Below are 21,120 nucleotides of genomic sequence, written 5' to 3' on the forward strand. Positions count from 1 at the left end.
GCATGTTTATTTATTTGAGTGTTTTATATACTGATGTTCCATGTGATTTAACTACTCTAAATAATTTTGTGTCATCTACAAATTTGATCACCTCACTCGTCGTATTCCTTTCCAGATCATTTATAAATATATTGAAAAGTACCAGTCCAAGTACAGATTCCTGAGGCACTCCACTGTTTACCTTTTTCCACTGAGAAAACTGACCATTTAATCCTTTTCTCTGTTTCCTGACTTTTAACCAGTTAGCAATCCACGAAAGGACATCATCTCCTAGCACATGACTTTTCAGTTTTCTTAGAAGCCTCTCATTTATTTGTTTTATTTTAAAATTCTTAAAAACCGCTTAATCAATGAGGATAGGCCTCATGTGGGACTTTGTCAAACATCTTCTGAAAATCCATACACACTACATCTATCAGTTCACCTTTCTCTCATGTTTATTAATCCCTTCAAAAAAATAAGGCAGATTTGTGTGGCAAGATTTCCCTTGGGTAAATCCATGCTCGTTGTGTCCCATTAAACCATATTTATCATATATTCTCTGATTTTGTTCTTTAGAATAGTTTCCACTATTTTTCCTAGCACTAAAGTCAGGCTCACAGGTCTATAGTTTCCCAGGTCACCCCTAGAGTCCTTTTTAAATATCAGGGTTACATTGGCCACCCTCCAGTCTTCAGGTAGAATGGGTGATTTTAATGATAGGTTACAAATTTTTACTAATAGGTCTGAAATTTCATTGGTGAGTTCTTTCAGAACTCTGGGGTGTATACCATCCAGTCCAGGTGATTTTCTACTCTTCAGTTTGTCAATCTAGCCTACAACATCTTCCAGATTCACCGTGATTTGGTTCAGTTCATTTGAATCATCACCCTTGAAAACTGTTTCCACAACCGGTATCTCCCTAACATCTTCTTTAATAAATATGGAAGCAAAGAATTAATTTAGTCTTTCCGTGATGGCCTTATCCTATGTATCCCTTTAATCCCTCGATTATCTAATGGTCCAACCGACTCCCTCACAGGTTTCCTGTTTCAGGTATACTTTAAAAAGGTTTTATTATGAGTTTTTGCCTCTACGACCATCTTCATTTCAATTCCTTTCTTAGCCTGTCTTATCAATGTTTTACATTTGCCTCGCCAATGCTTATGCTTTTTCCTATTTAATTAATTTAGATTTGTATATTCCGCTTTTAACACTTTTTTCAACTTTCAAAGCAGATTACATTCAGGTACTGTAGGTATTTCTCTATCCCCAGAGGGCTTACAATCTAGGCCTGGAACTGTAGCTCCCCTTTGAATCTACAGAGCATTGTGTCTTGGATCGCAGCCATAAAAACGTAAATTCAAGGTTGCAAAAATGTTCTGAGGGACATAAAGCCACAGCAAACATAGATGCCCTGGTAGCTGCTTTGAGCAACGGTTGCTACCTCTCTCTCTTGTCGCTCCTGCCTGCATGGAATAGCTATCTGCAGCAGCACGCTTCCCTTCCGGGTTTGCCGTGGGCTTCCATTGTAGTTTTTCAGGAACTTCCCCAGCTACAGGAAGTGTTCTCGCTGCTTGTCTGTCCCTCGGAGGTGGGATGCTCTCTTGTATCTGTTGTCCTCTTTCTCTTGCCTGGCTGCTCAGGGTAAAAAAAAATACAAAACAGGGTGCCACAAAACTCTGCCAGCTCAGGGTTGAATGGGACACTCATCAAAAAAGGTCCACTACCTTGCTCAAACAAGTGTTATTGTTTGTAAGGTTTTGCTGACCACGCCCACGGGGGGAAGTCCTGTGAGGGGCCACAGGTCAGGCTCAGCTTAGGACACACAATACAGATAGATCTTTTATTAAGAGTAATGAGGAGCCACCAGAGGTGGCGGTAGTGAGCAGAGATGAAGCCCGGCTTGGCTTGTAGTCCCTCAGAGCTCTGGAACAGCGATCCCACAATGGCAATGCTGTAGTGAAGAGAAACTGAAATAGTGAATACAATGAAGAATATGCAGGGTTCTGGAATAGAGCCTCGTTGGCTGAGTACTCACACAGCTGTTTCTCTCGGTAGGGAACACAGGAACTGAAGTAAAGGCAGGTCCTCGAGGAGCGAGAACTTGGTTCCAGGGAACAGCTCTGAGAGAAGTAGATGGTAATTCACTGATGGTGTAGGCAGTGGTATCTTCCAGGCAGAAGTGAAGCCCAGGCAGCGAGCCAGGGAACATGGGCCCTCGAGGAGCAAGTACCGGTTCCAGACAGCGACCTGAAGAGAAGAGAGAGGCCCCCGAGGAGCAGGTACCACAAATAGAGTAAGTCCAATAATGGAGAGGCAGAGTAGCTAGGTACGGAGAGCGAATCCCATCCGTAAGGAGTTCACCAGTACGAATACCTGACCCTTGCTAACTCGATTAGCAAGCAGTAGTGTAGGCCTTTTGTATCCGGGATGCGTGACATCATCACAGGGGGACACCTCTGAGGTTCGCGCCAAAGAAAGTATTTGAAGCAGGGCCACACGGCGCGCATGCCCTAAGGCAGCTGGACAGCATGGCAGGAGGTAGCGCCCAAGCCAGACCAGGGATGCTGGACAGGATGGCAGGCAGACGCCGAGGCAGCCAAACGTCCGTCAACCGCGGGAGGAGTCGCCATAGAGGTAAGGAGGGCGGAGTGGAGACATCGGGCATCGACAGTAGTAACAAGTGAGTAAATAGAATAAAAAATCATTTTTAAAATGTGCATCTTGGGCTGAAGCCCACCTGCCAGTCATGGGAGTTTGAAAGAAGAGGCCAGGGCAAGATATGAAACAGCATTGGGGGCGGGCAGATAAGTTTGAGAAACTGCTGAAAGAAGGAGACAGAGGGGCTAAGCAGACTGTGGAGAGGGAGTGTGAGAGACTGAGCAAAGTGTGGGGACGGTGAGAGATAGAGGCTGGGCAAAGGGGATTGGGGGGGGGGGGGGGGAGAAAAAACAGCCTGGAAAGCCTTTGGGGTTTAGGGGAAGAGGAGGCTGGGCAGAATGTGGCGACTCAGTGTGGAAGTAGGGAAAAGAGACAGAAGCTCTGCAGAGAGACAATGAGAGAGAAAGGCTGGGAAGAGGGGGAGTGTGGGGCTGGCCAGAATGTGGAGAGGGAGAGAGAAAGAGTAGGTAGAGGCAGAGGTGGTGATGGAGCAGAGCATGAGCGAGGCTGGGCAGAATGTGAAGAGACAGAGTGAGAGAGAGACTGAGAAGCAGGAGGAAGTGGGGAGGAGAGAGAGTGTGGAGGTAGGGGAGAAATATAGAAATAAGACAGCAGAAAAAGCAAAATTGCTTACCTTGTAATAGGTGTTATCCCAGGACAGCAGGATGTAGTCCTCACATATGGGTGACGTCAGTAACGGAGCCCTAGTGCGGGAAAAACTTCTGCCAAAGTTTCTAGAAACTTTTGACTGGCCCTGTGAGGCCACTGAGCATGCCATGATATTCTCTGCTACAGGGGTCTCACTCTAGTCTCGTGTGTAGCAATAAGCTTTAGCAAAAAATAAAAATAATAAAAAGGTAACATACCCAACTCCGTGGGGAGGCGGGTGGGTTCTGTGAGGACTATATCCTGCTGTCCTGGGATAACACCTATTACAAGGTAAGCAATTTTGCTTTATCACAGGACAAGCAGGTTGCTAGTTAGTCCTCACATATGGGTGATTAGCAAGCTAGAGGCTGAGTCATTTGTAGTGAAGTAACACTGAAGCATTATCGTTGAAAATGATTCAGTCGAAGATTACAGCAGGTTGGATGTGGAAGGAGTTGGGATTAAACTGGAAACAAGTTCTTTAAAACAGATTGTCCATAGGCCGAATCTTGTCGTCGTCCTTTGTCCAAACAGTAATGAACTGCAAAGGTGTGAAGAGAACTCCATGTTGCTGCTTTACAAATGTCAAGGATTGGCACTGAGCGATAGTGTGCTACTGATGTTGACATAGCTCTTACTGAATGTGCTTTTAATCGCCCTTGGAGAGGAAGGCCTGCTTTTTCATAGCAAAACTGTATGCAATCTGCTAGCCAGTTGGATAGAGTATGTTTTCCCACTGCTTTACCCGGTTTGTTTGGATCATAGAAAACAAAGAGTTGATTGGATTTCCTGTGGGCTGCAGAGCGGGTTAAATAAAAAGATAATGCATGCTTACAGTCCAAGGTATGTAAGGCTGTTTCTCCTGGGTGAGAATGAGGCCTTGGGAAAAATGTGGGTAAAACTATGGATTGGTTCAAGTGGAATTCCGTAACTATCTTGGGAAGGAATTTTGGATGTGTTCGGAGAACCACTCTGTCATGTAGGAACTTTGTGTAGGGTGAGTACGTGACAAGTGCTTGTAACTCACTAACCCTTCTAGCTGATGTAATGGCTATGAGGAAGATAGTCTTCCATGTGAGAATTTTAAGATCACAGGAATCGATGGGTTCAAAGGGAGAACGCATGAGCCTTGCCAATACCAAATTCAGATCCCATTCTGTGACTGGGGGCCGAATTGGTGGTTTGAGATGAGTTAAGCCTCTCATAAACCTGCTGACAAGAGGTTGTGTGGAGATCGGTGCATCTGCTATCTTGTTATGGTAAGCTGAGATTGCACTTAAGTGTACCCTTACAGATGAAGTCTGGAGACCAGATTCTGAAAGATGGTATAAGTAGTTTAGCAGAGAAATGGTGGGGCAAGTGAAAGGATCAATATCGTTTTGTCTGCACCACAACGTGAATCTTTTCATTTTGGAAGAGTAGTTCTTTCGTGTGGAAGGCTTACGTGAAGCTATAAGCACTTGAGAGATATGGGTTGGAAGATTGAGTGGTTGTAAGATCAAGCGCTCAACATCCATGCTGTCAGGGCTAGGGATTAGAGGTTGGGATGGCGCAACCGACCCTGATCCTGAGTTATGAGAGTGGGAGCTACTCCCAGGCGAATGGGGACCCTGACTGAAAGGTCTATAATTGTGGGAAACCATACTTGTCGAGGACAATATGGGGCTATGAGTATCATGGACCCCTTGTCCTATTGTAGCTTCACTAGAGTTTGGTTATGAGCGGTATTGGAGGATACGCGTATAATAGGCCTGAGTTCCAAGGGTGAGCAAATGCGTCCTTGGCTGGCTGGTTCTTGTTTGTGTAGGGAACAGAAATTGTCCACTTTGTGATTCAGATGTGACGCAAAGAGGTCTATTGTTGGTTGTCCCCAACGTTGAAATATCCTGAGGGATCCAGGGACCATTCGTGTGGTTGGAATTGACGACTGAGGCGATCTGCCAGTACCTTGTGAATGCCTGCTAGGTAAGTTGCCCAGATTTGGGCCCAGCTCCAAATCTGTGCAGCTTCCTGACAGAGGAGATACGATCCCGTACCTCCTTGCTTGTTGATGTACCACATGGCTACTGTGTTGTCAGTTTGGATGAGAACAGTCTTGTGTGAAAGGCAGTCCTTGAACGCATGTAGCGCATAGCGTATAGCTCGAAGCTCCAGGAAATTGATTTGAAATGTTGCTTCGAGTTTTGTCCAAGCCCCTTGAGTTTGGTGAGTGTCTATGTGAGCTCCCCAACCCAAGGTGGATGCATCTGTAGTTAACGTTATTTGTGGGACTGGTTGCTGGAAGGGTAGGCTCTTGCGCAAATTGTCCTTGTTCGTCCACCATAGTAGAGATGACCGTAGCTGGTGGGTTACTTGAATTGAAGAATGCAGTGGTTGGATGGCTTGGATCCATTGTGATCTTAAAGTCCATTGAGTTACCCTCATGGCTAACCTTGCCATAGGAGTGACATGAACTGTGGAGGCCATGTGGCCTAGTAAGGTTAGAAACTGATGAGCTGTTGCTTGTGTGTTTGAATGAATCGAGTTTGACAATAGGGATAGTGTTTCTGCTTGATCCTCGGGTAGAAAGGCCTTTGCCAGAATGGTGTTCAGCTCTGCTCCTATGAATTGTAGTACATGTGACGGTGTGAGATGGGACTTCTGATAATTGAGAAGAAAACCCATGGAATGGAGTATGGTGATTGTGTGATTGAGAGAGGTGAGAGCTCCTTGTAGAGACTGACTTCTGATGAGCCAGTCGTCGAGATTTGGGAAGACATGACACCTTGGTTTGTGCAAGTGTGCTGCTATTACTGCCATGCATTTTGTGAAGACTCTGGGAGCAGAGGCTAGACCGAAAGGCAGAACTCTGTATTGGAAATGTTGGTGACCTACTATGAAGCGCAGATATTTGCAATGAGGGGGGAATATTGGAATGTGAGCGTAAGCGTCTTGGAGATCCAGAGAACAAAGCCAATCCCCTTTTTGAAGAAGTGGAAGCATGGTGCCTAGAGAAACCATTCTGAACTTTTCTTTTTTGAGAAATTTGTTGAGATTTCTGAGGTCTAGGATAGGACGTAGGCCTCCGGTTTTCTTTGGAATGAGGAAATACCGGGAATAGAATCCTCTGCCCTGCTGAGACCGGGGCACCGGTTCTACAGCCCTGGATTTCAGAAGGGTGGATAATTCTATTTGTAGTTGAGGCATGTGATGTTTGTTGAGATGAAGCTGAGTTGGTGGAAATTCTGTGGGAATTGAGAGGAAATTGAGTTGGTATCCTTGAGATATTATAGACAGAACCCATTGATCCATTGTTATTGTTATCCAATTGTTGTACAATTTGGATAATCTTCCTCCTACTGGGAGTTCTGGTCGAGGATTTATGGAAAGGCTTAGTTCCCTGGATATAGTTTCAAAAGCCCGCAGCAGGACCTGATTGTGTAGCAGGCTGGGGCCTAGGTGCTCTCTGCTGACGAGGTTCTGTTCTGTGTTGAGTTCTGGATTGTCTAGGCCTAGTTGTGGGAGGATAAAATAGTTTCTGACGATAATAAGGTTTTCTCATGCCCCTCCTTTGAGTTCTTTGGGTAGTATGTGTAGTGGGGTCCTGAGGAAGGGAGGATAGCTGTCGTAAGGTCTCATTATATTCCTTTAATTGGGAGACCGCTTCCTGTACTTTTGTACCAAATAAATTGTCCCCTGTACAGGGGAGGTCCACCAATTTATCTTGGACCTCTGGCCTGAGGTCTGAGGCCTTAAGCCAGGCCCACCTCCTGGCACTAATACTCGAAGCTGCAACTCTTGATGCTGTTTCGAAAGAATCGTATGCAGCTCTTACCTCATGTTTACCAGCATCAAAAGCTTTGTTTATGAGGTTTTGTGCAGATTCTCTATATTCTTGTGGAAGAGATGGGATAAAGTCTTCCATTTGCTTCCAGAGGTTTCTCTGGTATTGGGTGATGTATAATTGATAGGCTGCTATCCTTGAATTTAGCATTGCACCCTGGAACACCTTGCGGCCTAGAGAATCCAGAATTCTGTTATCCTTCCCAGGAGGATTGGAAGAGTGAACTCTTGTCCTCTTAGCTTTTTTCTGTGCAGATTCTACAACTACTGAATTATGTGGTAGTTGTGATTTCTGATAGCCAGGTGTGGCTTGCACTAAGTATGTTGAGTCCATCCTTTTGTTGATTGAGGGAACAGAACAAGGATGTTCCCACAGTCGGTGTTGAAGCTGTAGGAGGACATCATGCCATAATTTGTTTAGGAGGGTCAACAAATTGCAACACCTCAAGTGTTTGGTGACGGAGATCTTGTTCTGACTCTAACTTAAAAGGGATAGAGTCAGCCATGTCTTGAACAAAAGCAGAAAAAGTAAGAGCCTCTGGTGGGGATTGTTTCTTAGGGTGTGGTGGGGAAGGGTCAGACATGAAGGTTTCAGAGGTGTCTGATTGAGTATCACTCCATGTGTCATAGTCTGGAGTGTCTTGTAGTGTCTTCCCAGTTGTTGGTGGAGGAGCCAATCCAGAGGGTCCTGGTATGGGTTCCTGAGGAGAAGAGTCCTCTTCCTGTGGATTTGAAGGCAAGGAATCCAGTAAACCTTGGTATTTCTTTTGTATTACTGAATACAGTGCTGCTTCGGATGATACTGGGTCTCCAGAAAGAAGTGACATCGTCTGTGTTGTGCGTGGCATCGATGGTATCGAGAATTTTGATGTTTGAATCAATGGTATTGTCGATATTCCAGTCCTTTCATATGATGGAGCAGTAGTAGCGATAGGCATCGACACTTGAACCGAGGCTGTAGTTAGCATCAATATCATCTCCGAGGAGAGAGGAGGCATCGACATCGGTATCGAAGAAATGCCTGATGTTCGTTGCATCGATGTTTCTCACGGCATCAGGAAGGGTCCTGGCTTCAGGAAGGTTCCCAGTATTGGTGCTGCCCTCGGCAGTATATCGGACATCGGCACTGGTTGTGCTTGCATCGGTGATGTCGTAGGTAAGGGAGACGTCACCGGCATCGGCGATGTCACTGGCATCGGTGTAGTCAATGGTAAGTGTTCTTTTATGGCCTGCAATGCCGCTTCCTTTATAAACGATGTCAAGTCTTGCGGTATCGGGGAAGCAATTGGCACCGGTGGAGGCGGAGACGTCACTACTTGCAGTGTAGCTGATTCTGCGAGGGCCTAGTAGGCATCGAGGTGTCTTTATGCTTAGGCCGCTTTTCGCTCGGTTCCTCGTGGGAAGATACGGACGGTGATGCCGAGGCATGCCAATGACTGTGTTTATGTTTAGGCCTTACCTCCGTAGCCGAACGTATCGATGCTGTCGATGGTGTAGGCGAGGATCTGTCTCCTGAACCGTCCGGTCGGCGTTTTTTTAGTAAAACTTTTTTGGGAGCTCCTACCGGTGATGACTTCGATGAAGTCGATGGTGAAGGAATCAACTGTAGACTGAAAAGTTGTTGTATTTTCTCTTGACGCAATTTCTGTCCTTTGGGTGTCATCTCTTGGCATTGCTGGGAAGAGGAGATATCGTGTTGCTCACCCAAGCAGCATACGCATTCTAGATGTGGATCTGTAACCGACATTGTGCGATTACAAGACGGGCATTTTTTGAATCCCGACGCCATGGTGTCACCGACGGCCATCCATGACTGAGGAAATTGAAAAGCGTTTTAAAGAAAATTAAACGTTAGATTACTTCACCAGCCGGTGAAGAATGAGAACGAGTGAGATCCCGTGAGGGAGAGATTATGAAAAAATTACTTTTTTTTTTTAGTCAAAAACTGAGAGTAATCTCAGAGGGCTCCGGTGACCGTGATGCTGACAGCAGTGCGGAAAAACAAAGACTAGAGTGAGACCCCTGTGGCAGAGAATATCATGGCATGCTGGGCATGCTCAGTGGCCTCACAGGACCAGTCAGAAGTTTCTAGAAACTTTGACAGACGTTTTTCCCGCACTAGGGCTCCGTTACTGACGTCACCCATATGTGAGTACTAGAATCCTGCTTGTCCTGGGATAAAGACCGTATAAGCCCATCCAGTCTACTCACCCGCCCAGAGAGAGAGAGGCTGGACAGTGAATAAGATAGAGAGAGACAGATTGAAAGAGGCTGGGCAGAGTGTGGAGAGACAAAGAGCGAGAGGGAGGTTGGACAGAGGGACAAAGGCTGGATAGAGTGTGGGGAGAGACAGATAAATTGGTGGAGATATGGTGGGAGAGACACACAGAGTTGGCACTTTGGTGGGGTGGCGGACAATTTCTGCTCTCTTCAAAGGATCTTTACTGCTGCGTGCTTTGGTTTTGAGGCTATTCATGCATAAGACAGGCCACACCTGGCCTAGCCTGAGATTGTATGGAGCTGTATTGTGCCCGATTATTTTCTCAAATCAGAGTATATTCTGGGCAGTTCTAGTGCTGTGAAAGCAGACATTATGTTCTTATATTCTTTTTCGCTCAATGCATAATTAAGCTCTGGAATATGTTGCCAGAGGATGTGGTTAGTGCAGTTAGTGTAGCTGGGTTTAAAAAAGGTTTGGATGCGTTCTTGGAGAAGCCCATTAACTGCTATTAATCAAGTTGTCTTAAAAAACAGCCGCTGGCACAGTAGCATGAGATATTCTTAGTTTTTGGGTACTTGTAGCCTGGTGTGGCCACTGCTGGAAACAGGATGCTGGGTTTGATGGACCCTTGTTCTGATCCAGTATGGCAACTTCTTATGTTCTTATTAAAGATGTTCCCTTATAGAATAACTTATTACTGTTACATTATACTAATTATATTGGTATTACAGGCTCACTGTCACGTGGAATGCATGATAAAGCACATTGTTTACAACAAAAACTCAAAGTGTGTGTGTGTGTGTTTGTGTTTCTGACTATCTGCCCTGGGCACAGAAAATGCTGGTCTCAGCTCTGTAGGAAGAATTTCAGAGAATGCCACCCTGGAGGTTCTGCATGTCAGCTTTCTACCTAAGAGCCTAAATTTGGCTTCCAGAACCTCCCTCCCACATTTTCCTATGTCGTTGGTGCCCACATGTACCACAACAGCCGGCTCCTCCCCAGCACTGTCTAAAATCCTATCTGGGTGACAAGTGCGGGCTTCCACTTTCGCACCTGGCAGGCGAGGGTCAAAATAGATGGATACTAAATAGATTTAATTCCTCTTCCAGGCACAAATTCTTCAGTTTGCAATAGTGATGGAATAAAGATCTAAGAAGAACGCTCAATAGGCCATCATATTTACATAATGTGAAGCATTCAAATTATTAAGCAAGAGTAAGTGGCAGGATATTCGGCACTCTAGGTAAACCTTATTGCCTTTCACCACCCAGCCATCTCCACACACAATTCAAAATTATGTACTTATAATAACAAATTTTATATGAAAAAGGACATAAATATATAATATTCTAAGGTAAAACTATCACTTATAACAACATGTATATTCTATTTACATGCACTGCTGTGGTGCCAACCAGAGGCCCTTGTCAAAAAGCAATAAAGATACTTGGAACCCATTTGGCATTAGGTCTATTGTAATGCATGTTGAGTGTGGGCTTGGCACTCAGAAAGCCACGCGTAAACTGAATTGCAATTACAATATAGTAAATCTCCCATATCAAACCAACATTAACTGCTAGCACTCAAACATTAACAACCTTATCTATGAAAAGGCAACACTGCAAACACTACACCAGGCCCTAAAACAACAGTACACCTCCTATTATGGAAAAAGAACAAGCCAGGCTGCTTTATATCCCTACACAGAAACTACACACTAGCAGAGGACCTCACCTCAATCACATATGCAAAACAAATCCAGACCCTCACTAAATACAGAATAAGGAGATCATCAAGTAATATCAGAAATGTGAAGACAAAAACCGAATGGAAACTGCAAAAAGTTATAATCTGTATGCAGTGCAACAATGGAAAAACAGAAAAATGACCATTCCTCATAAAACAAATAAAATCCAGAAATATAGATCATCAATAATAGAAAAATCAAATTAATAAAAAGAATAAATATTTCAAAACTGCTGACTGCAACATTGGCTGGCTGGGAGTGGAGTAGCAGCCTAGTGGTTAGAGCAGTGGGCTAAGAACCAGGAGACCAGGGTTCGAGTCCTGCTGTTGCTCCTTGTGACCTTGGGCAAGTCCTTTGCCTCAGGTGCAAACTTAGATCGTAAACCCTCTGGGGATAGGGAAATACCTCCAAGTACCTGAATGTAATCCACTTTGAAGCGCTGAAAAAAGTGCAAAAAGCGGAATATAAATCTAAAATAAAAAATAAAATAAAAAGTCATATATAATTTTTAAAAATCTCTCAAATTCCAATCAAATATTTCAAAACAGCAGACACATCAAATAACACCCAATAATTAAAATGAGTAAGGATAAAAAAATTCCCTGCTCTCTATACCTGGGAACTTTAGATTTCTAGTCACTTTGAGATTGACTTGGATTAGTGTGGCTGAAGAAGGGAGGGTGCGCAAATTCTCTCCTCCACATATATACATACATGTTCATTCTCTCTCACACACAAGCACCTCCTCTTTCACTAACATAGGCTCCCTCTCACAGATATACACAGACACCCTCTCTGTCTCACTCACACACACACACACACACACACTTCCTCTCTCACACACTCTCTTACTAATGTACAGACTCACCCTCTCTCTCACACACACACACACACACACACACACACACACACAAAGGCTCACTCTTTCTCTCTTACATAAACACACCTCTCTCTCTCACTCTGAACTTTCCTCCTTCTCTTCTTCAGCTGCTGGAGGGATGGGCTCCATCAATGGCCCCATTCTTGTCTTCAGCTGCCATTGGGATAGGCTCTGCCGGCCTCTCTCCTGGGTTTCTCTGCTTTTTGTTTATGGTCATTGGTGGGATGGACTCTGCCGACAGTCCCACTGTGTGTCTTTCCTACTCACCTTTGGCTACCAGAGGAATGGGCTCCGCAAATGGCTCCTCTGTACCTCTTTTTTTCTTTGGTTGCCAGTAGGTGGCCAGGGGCTCACACTGGCAATTTTGCTATCCCCCCTAGGGGTTGATGCTTTAATCAACTGCCTAGTTTACCTAATGGAAGCACTGGTCCTGGTACGTGGGTCCACATATACAATGAGGTTAATTGTCAAACAGCCACAGAGGGGGCAAGATTTTAGCTGGTTATCTTTAAGTGACTATTTACATTCTTTTAGATTTTCAGTTGAAAATGCTCTTAAATCTAGCTGGTCAAAGTGTGTGCGGCTGTGTTCCCCAGCTAAAACTTAGCCAGTGAGCACTGAAAATGAGCACTAACTTCTTAAGTCTTCTTAACTACTTCTTCATAGCTCCCCACGATCCCCTTCCCACCAACCTATGTTTAAACATTGGGGTAGGGGGAGAGAATGGTAGTCAGCTCCCTCCACAATCCCCTCTTCTACCAGCTCCAAGTTTAAGCATTAGTGGGAGGCAACCAGCCCCATGTGATCCTCCCTCCTGCCTGGCCAGGGCAGCCAGACTCCCGCAGCCCACTCAGGTTTAAACAACTGCAGAAGCAGCCAGCCCTCCCTGATCTCCCTGCCCAGGTTTAAACATTACTGGAAAGCAAGCGGGTAACATGAGATATGTCAACAAGAGCTTATTACTCATTCCTTTATACTGTTAAAGGGCCAAATTACAAATAGGTGTTTTGTATTTTACTGTTAAAGGAACCGCGGTGAGAACTCAATATGGATCTGAACGCGGCCTGGTTATTAAAGCACAGAAACTTTATCTTTAGCTTCTCACCATACATCCACAAATTCTTTATGACCTCAGGCAAGTCACTGAACTTTGAGTTTAAGCTCAGATTATAAATTGTGACAAGTCTTGTAATTTTATAAAATTAATAAAAACTATATCTAAATCTATTTTACCTATCTAGCTAGATATGCCTATGTTTATTTAGTAACGGACGAATTTTAAATCAGCCACACGCACAAATATTGCTGTGTGTGCAGCTGGGTCCTGCGCGCACCGCGCACATTTTCAAAAGGGCCCAGCCATGCGCGTGATAATATGCGCATAGTTACCGGGCCCTGAAAAGGGGGCGGGCTGGGGTGGGGAGGGGCGGGACGGAGGCTGGCCAGGACAGTGGCCATTAGCCGCTGTTCCAGGGAAGCGCCCGCTGGCAGTCGGCTGGTGCGCGTAAATTCGGGAACTTATTTATTTATTTATTTATTTTTATTTAAGGTTTTAATGAAGTAAACTGAAAAACAAAGAACAAAAAAACAAAAAGGTAGGGTTTAGGGGGTGGGGAGGAGAGGGAAAGAGGGTAGGGGTTTAGGTAGGGGGGTAGGGAAGAGGGGAAAGCCCGATTTTGTCGCCGCTCGTACTTTTACAAAACTAGGTCCCCCTGCGCGTACCACCTGTGCATGGGCACGTGGATTAAAAAAATCCGGCGCACATGTGTGCACGGCCCACGGATTTTATAACATGCGTGCGCGCCTTTTGAAATCTACCCCTATGTGTATATACATGCACATAGTGCTGCATTTATTTATCTACATATACAGGCAGAGATACAAAGAACCCTGCATGCCAACTTGTCATTGTCCGCGCAAGGGAAGGTCCAATAAAACAAATCGGAAGGCGGTCCCACGTAGCCAAGGCAAAAAACAACAAAGGGACTACCTTACACCGTGGAAGATTTTATTAGAGATGCCCGACTCGAACTGAGTTTCGCCAACAAGGCTGCATCAGGGGCTTTATGTTGTAAACATACTCTCACCACAGTAAGAGTCAATATACCAATCTGTAAATTGATTGTTGCAATAAAACTTTCAAACAGCGTTCTGTCCAAAAACAAATATCACTGCAATTGTAGCTTCCCCCCGTGCAGGCGGCCATCTTTGTCTTCGTCGGGAGGAGCTACGATTGCAATGTCTTCCTGCTGATGGCTTCAGAATAGTAAGTTTTGCAGGCGTCCAAAAGCGACTTACTTTTGGGATCTTGACAGATCCCAAAAGTAAGTCGCTTTTAGAAAAAAAACAAAATTGTCGCTTTTGAAAAAAAAAAAAACCAAAATTGCTTTTGGTTTTGTTTTTCTTCGCCGTTGCAGTCTCCGTGGCAGCCCCAGTCCGGACATCGGAGGGGGGCTGCAACGTTTTTTTCGCTTTTTTTTTTTTTTTTTGGCTTTGGGAGCAGGGGAGAGGACTGGGGCTGCCACGGAGACCGGCACCCATGATCGCGGCCGGGGCTTTTTTCGTTTTATTTTTTTTTGCTTGTATCTGCTGGTATCTGTCATTTCAAATGACATTTGAAATGACAGATACCAGCGTGGCGTGAAGCCTTAGGCCCGCGCACCCAGGATACTGTATAGGCGCTCTATCCAGTAAAATGGGTTGCGCGGGCCTAACGCTTCACGGGCACTTAGCCGCGGCTTACATTTGCATGTAATTAGAGTTCAGGATCGAGCGGTAGGTGAGCTGCACTGTGCGTGCGGTAACCGCGGGTGCCGTAGGCACTAACGCAGCTCTTCATACCGCTCGGTACTGGATAGGCCTGTAAGTAAGTTAGCCGGATAAGACTTATCCGGCTATGCTGCTGAACATCCCTCGTCAGCCGTGTAAGTCTTATCCAGCTAACTTCAGACTTACTATTGAGCAGGTCTGACTTATCCGGCTAACATAAAAGCTAAGTTTAAATATTGCCACTCACTGGGCTAAGTTACCTGGATAAGGAGCACCTTCCCAGAGAAGTACTTAGCAAGTTAAGTGCCGACTGCTGAGTGGAGACGGATATTTGGCCGCTGCCACTTATCTGGTTAATGGCGCTGAATAGAGGTCTCAGAGTGGTTTTAGCAGAGACCAAACCAAATTAGGATGCTGACCCATAGGGTAGTAGTAGAAAAATGGTATCAATTTCCTCACCTGATTTTAAGCTGTGATCCAGTACCCAATAATGCATGCTAAGGTTTGTACACCGAGAACGAGTCGCAAAGTGAAAACTGCGGATTCTGCTTCCCCATGCCCATTAAAGTACATGAATACAAGAATCTTTCTGTGCTCCTTCCCCCTTATCTGGCTAATGTTTATGCATGCATTATGTTGGAACTATTTTGATTTGACTCATTTGAAAATGATGCATGTTTATTAATTATCTTTCAACAATCATGCAGGAGACTTATCTGGGATTGATCTGATTAAATTAATATTGTCTCTCTCTCTCTCTCTATATATATATAGTGTCCCATATATTAATCTCCCACCATCAAAGTGAATACGGTGTAACAACAACAAAACCACAAGGCTTCCTTCTCCTCTGCCACTTGATCCAACTGCTGCTTCGCCCTGCGCAGTTCAAGGCAGCAGCCAGGCCAGGCCTGCAGCGCTGTTCTCCTCCCCCTGCCGGTAACTGGCTGAAGCACTGCTGGCTGGCTGCTGCCCGCCGGCCTCTGAGCTCTGGCAGCGGTTCTGCCCCGCCCTGTTTTACGTTAGCTTGTCGTCATTGGATTTCACTTTAAATCTTAATATTTTGGTTTGTTTTCATTTTGATGTCTTTTGTGCGCTATGCTGATATTATTTAATGTAAATCTGTTGTATGTTCTGTACATTTTGCCTTGGGCCTTCGGGGGTGGCAAACGACAAATATAAATAATGCTGGAGGGCCATGGCTAGTGTGGCCCACTTTGTTGCAATTCCTGTGTCTATATACAGCTTGATGTGGGAGAGGGGAGAATGTGCATACATATTGTGTATATATATATATATATATATATATATATATATATATATACACACACACACACACACACACCACACACACACACAAACATATATATCTATACATGGGAGAGAGCAATCTTCCCAGGCTCTTCTTCTGCTACACTTGATTGTGTTAATTTTTTTTTTTTTATTAATAAGCCTTTACAAATTAGTATATAATTTGGATCCACGTTCTTGTGTGGCTGAAATATACAGAGGGCTCTGATGGATTTGCATAGAGTAGGAAACGGGTGTATAATTCTGGCCCTTGCTAACAGAAGCAGCAAATTAGCACCCTGTTTTATTAACTAGTGCTGCAAATTAGAAAGTGTTTTCAAAACCTTCAACTCCTATTTACCATTCAAACTTAAGAGAAAGCCAGAAAACAAATACAGATTAGTGATCTGTCAGTGCACTTTAACCCAGATACAAATAATCTAGTGCACTACATACCCACATTCAAAATACAGCTCCGGACAGCAGGTTTATTTTACACTTGGTAGGCTGCTTTTAACTGCCAAAACCTCAAAGTGGATAACAATTACGCTAATAAAATACAATAAGCACAATGTGCTTCCCCTAGCCCACTTGGTTCTTCCTGGTTTCAAAGCGACAGTCAACATGTTGGGGAGAATCGGGAGGAGACCCCTTGAGTTCTTTTCTACCCTGGTTTCTTTGTCTACTTGAATTCCTTCATTATCCCAAATACTTCCCGATCACATGCTATTCAAAGTGATTAATAAACCCAGCATCGGTTTCATAAGAAGCAGTTATCAACAGGAACATAATACTAATTCCGGATTTTTTACTCTGATGAATCCATCAGAATCTCACACTGATTTTACCAAACTCAAGAGTCCAAAGTCTAACATATCTGTCCAGTCTCTGTCCAGCTCCCCTATCTGCCACTCTCTCTGTGACTTTAGCAAGATGCTCAGCCTATTAACAAGGAGACTGCAATCATATTATAGGCTGTCTTGCTGAGTGATGTGTAAACAGATTAATACTCCCTAAACCCTTCTGCCATGGTTTATACCTATAACATAGCTAAGGTCAGTTACCGTACACAATCTGACAACACATCTTCTAAATCTTTGCTCACTTCAGAGACCATTGGCTATTCCTTCCCCTTTCTCAAAATCTCTCTCTAGTCTTCTAAAAAGGCAGTCTACGAGAGTATATCCAATATGCAATTACTGCAGGGACAGCGGCTCTGTAAACAGCAAATTGTCCTGGAAATGGAAGGCACTTTGGCTTATCCACGTCTCATGTTTTTTTTTAGAACAATCTCGACTCTTAAGAAAACTAAATTTTTCAACATAACAGCGCGTGGTCTAAACACTCCCTCAAATTACAGCTATGAAGAGGCTGTTCATGACAAGGAGCCTCTTTGGTCATAAGTCAAAATTCTCTGCAAACTGAGAATCTCGAGACAGGTTATTGACTCAGACATGTAGAGGTCCCGAGCCAGAGAGCTGGACTTCCCAAAACCAGAGGCCGCAAGAAGCTCCCTAGGCCTGCGAGCTAAGGGTGACCCTTGAGCAGATGACGCCGCCTGCAGTGCACTATTCAAGGCCCTCTCCAAAGACACACTAGCTGTGGGCAGTCCCCGGCAGGGATCACCTTTACCGTGCACCTGAAGCATCTCCTGGAGAGGCCGACATGCTTCAGCATCCTGAGATCACTAAGAGACGACGATAAGAAACACTAACCATAATCAGCTATAATTACTGCCGTCTATGAAATTACACCAGCGCACAGGAATACTCCGTACATCGCAAGATCGCGCCGGGCAGTCTGAGGACAGAAACAGGGCACTCTTACGATCGTTATACTGCTGTTTAACACGGGCAGAATTATTTTTGCAATTATTCATGACAAAAAGCTGAACCCCCCCCCCAAAAGTTTTATATTCCAAAAAACATGCATGCTTTTATATTGCTTTATTGATTATAGGGGTATACTGGCTAAGTACATACAAAATTAAACAAACTAATGAGTCAGAAGAGAAACAAAGAGATGAAAAACACATGAAACCTTTGCCAATAACAAACTTACAGCTAGAAAAGCAATGACAAGGGTGAGAGGCAGAAAGGAAATTCAGCTGCAAAGAGAAGAAAAACCATGTAGCTGGGTGGTGTTGGCTTGTTGCATGCGCACTAAGCAGATCTGGCTCAGAGGTTAGGACTGACGGGAAACACAGCCTTTTAAGGCATCTGTGACTCAAAAACGTTCATCCACGAGGAGAGGTGCTCGCGGAGAATTATTTTCCAGTCACAGAGTAAAACAGAAGCTGCAGATGGCGGTAAGAAATGCCCGTCCCAGCCTTTCTGAGGATCCCCCCTTACCTGACCGCAGCCGCCATGCTTCCGATGGAATTGATCGGCAGTGGTTTCACGCCTGGGAACAGCCCTCTGCTCAGCACACGAGCTCCGTTCTGAATCACCCCTGGAGGAACTGCAAGACAGCGCAGAAAGGGAAAACATTTTAAAGTGGCACATCGGGGGGGGGGGGGGGGCAAGCTGCCTTTAGTTTCCTGCTTCGAGGCACAAAAACGTTAAAAACGTGCACACAAATTCTCCCCATTACAACACTGCTCCAAACCATCATCTAAGCAAGGCCATGGGCTCTCAAGTCCATTTCCTCCAGGCGCAAAGACGGGTCTGGTTTTTACGGGTGATCACGCTATGCAAATGAGCCTTGTTCTCAGACCCTACGTATGTAAATATATCTAATGAATATTCATTGTGCTTGCAACTCTCTCTAAGAGCTCCTTAGCTAAAACTACAGAATGGAACCTTAAAACCTAAGGGGCTGATGCAGACATCTGTGCTAAAACCAAAGTTGCATTACAGAGCGGGTGTGACTTCAGGCTGGCGGGAAACACCTGCGGCCTTGCAGGATGCATGCGAGTAAAGAAAGAAGCATGCTTAAATGAAAAAAAAAAGTTATTTGTATGTCATTTCAACTGAAATCTGTGCAGGGCCATTCTGCCAAAGGGTCAGCTGTTTCTTGGGACTGCTGTGGGTCCTGATGTAGCAACGGTATTTTAAAACATTCACAGGACGGCATAACCTGAAGGTGACAGCTGGGAATTTGTAGTTTGGTTTTTTTTTTTTTTCCCTTGCAGAGTCACCGCTGCTCATTGTCAAGAGTTAGGCAGCGCGTTGCCGCTGTTACTGCAAATTAAATCCACCCCCACTGCTATGCCGAGGGGCAGATCCTCCTGCATGAGTGGGGTTTCACTTCTTTCTGGATTTCTCTTTAGATATAGACAGATAGATATTTGCCTCCCAAGAGAACCCTGCCTAGATGAAGTGAAACTCCTTGGGGCTTGCTGTTTCAGCCTCCGAGCGCTGGGAGAGGGAGCCGCAGGGAGGAGGAGCCTCTTGCGGAGCCACAGAATACAGAAGTGGTTGTGCTCGGATCGGGCCAAGTGGGCAAGTGGGGTCTTATCCTTTTTATTGGTTACCGGAGTCTTCATTGTCTAAAGGCATCTGGCTGCGCTGGCCTATTCAGCACAAGTCTCTGGCTCTGCGCGGGAGAGGCGGCCATTGGCCCTGGCTCTCCAGCTTCTGGCTCTGCTAGGACTTACATTTCCTGTGCTAAATTAACAAGCAGCCTCGCGTCGCGTGCCATTCACATGCAGGTGTGCTAATCCTGGCAGGGCTTTTACCTCCCGTTTTTTCAGCGCTAGAACCCCCCCTGTGACATACCGGGGCTACGTTAGTGTGGAAACAAGAGCCGAAAGCTGTGCTAGGCTTATTACATTAGCCGCTAAGTTAGCAAACTACTACATGTTTCCAAACACAACAGATGCTCTCTTTCACTTTTCCTCACATACCACCGACACATGGAGATGCCAAGAGAGAACAGGGGATAAAGCACGGCCGTATTTCATTTTAAAATTACTTGCTATAGCTGAAGGCGGCCACACTTCAGAAGACAGTCTGGGTGAAAAAAAACAAAACACGAGGTGGACAGAGTCAAGGAAAATGATTTTATTACTGCGTCTGGTGTATTAAATTAGACAGAATTCACCTTGATTAATAAGCCGATTTGAAGCCCTGCTTTTTCCAATGAAAAATGTCTACAGTCCTAAGCACTGCTGAAATAGCAGAGATTATGCCGGTTTATCAGTTGTCAGGTGCTGCAGCGCACTCTCCAAGATTTATAAACCTGGCCGACGGGAAGTGCAACTTCCCTAATCTACAGAAAGTGTACAGAGCGCGAGGATTGATTTGGGGTTTACAGTTCATCCAGCCTCCCCAGAGTTTGTTTTGTAGGGCACGCAGTGGTTTCATTCCACCACAATGGAAATCCAGTACGTGGTCAAGAAAAATGAAACGCAGCTTGAGGGAGGGGATTTTAGAACAGGGCCGCAGAAACGTGTGGCCGGTTATACGCCGGCGCGCCACCAGTTATCAAAGCAAACCTAAGGAGTTGCGTGTGTAAATGGAACCACTATTGTAGCAATTTTCAAAAGCCATTTATGCGTGGGGATGGTAACTTTGAAACAGCCAGGCCGCTGCACATGTGCGCGCGTATGCCGGCGTGCGCCAGGGGACGCGTGCGTGGTATAAAACAGGCTGTATGCGCATACAGGTTTGCACAATTTTCTATGGACGCGCGCATGTGCACGCCAATGTCACCTCTACTGCGTAAGTGGGGGGGATTTTAGTAGCCACGCACACCGACGCAATTACCAGTTTCCCCATTTCGTTGCTGGTTCGCCCAGGTAAAGGATAGGATTTCCTAACCCACCTAGTTAACTAGCCTACCTCTTACCCTGTTAGACCCGACCCTTAAAACCCCGCTAATCTCTAGTTTTTTTTTGTTTTAGGACTTACAGGCCATCCATAGAAGAAGTAAAAGTTACGCGTTAGAGGACCCCGGTGCTTGTGCTCGTAAATACTTACGCACAGATTTCACTGAGAGATCTAGGAATGCCCACGCCCTGCCCCCTTTTTTGCAAAAATGTTTTTTAGTTTGTACCGGGAGATATACGCGTACTCGGGCATTTTTTTAAAAATCCGCACGGTGCGCGCCGGCCCGACTTCTGCGCGTTATCTCCCAGATTCGGCGCACATAGTGCTT

At 45.1% G+C, this 21,120-nt stretch overlaps 1 protein-coding gene across 11 annotated transcripts in view; it reads right to left on the reverse strand.

Annotated features, from left to right (window-relative positions):
• The window catches only part of FOXN3 (forkhead box N3), a 645,757-nt gene that overhangs the window by 36,965 nt on the left and 587,672 nt on the right, over positions 1-21,120 (reverse strand). For all 11 annotated transcript variants that reach the window (XM_029597765.1, XM_029597767.1, XM_029597769.1 and 8 more), the window contains one exon: positions 18,372-18,480. In XM_029597765.1, the coding sequence (XP_029453625.1) occupies positions 18,372-18,480 (109 nt within the window). The remainder of the gene's footprint in view (positions 1-18,371; positions 18,481-21,120) is intronic.

Source organism: Rhinatrema bivittatum, chromosome 4 (genome assembly GCF_901001135.1).
Source record: "Rhinatrema bivittatum chromosome 4, aRhiBiv1.1, whole genome shotgun sequence".
Classification (NCBI taxonomy): domain Eukaryota; kingdom Metazoa; phylum Chordata; class Amphibia; order Gymnophiona; family Rhinatrematidae; genus Rhinatrema; species Rhinatrema bivittatum.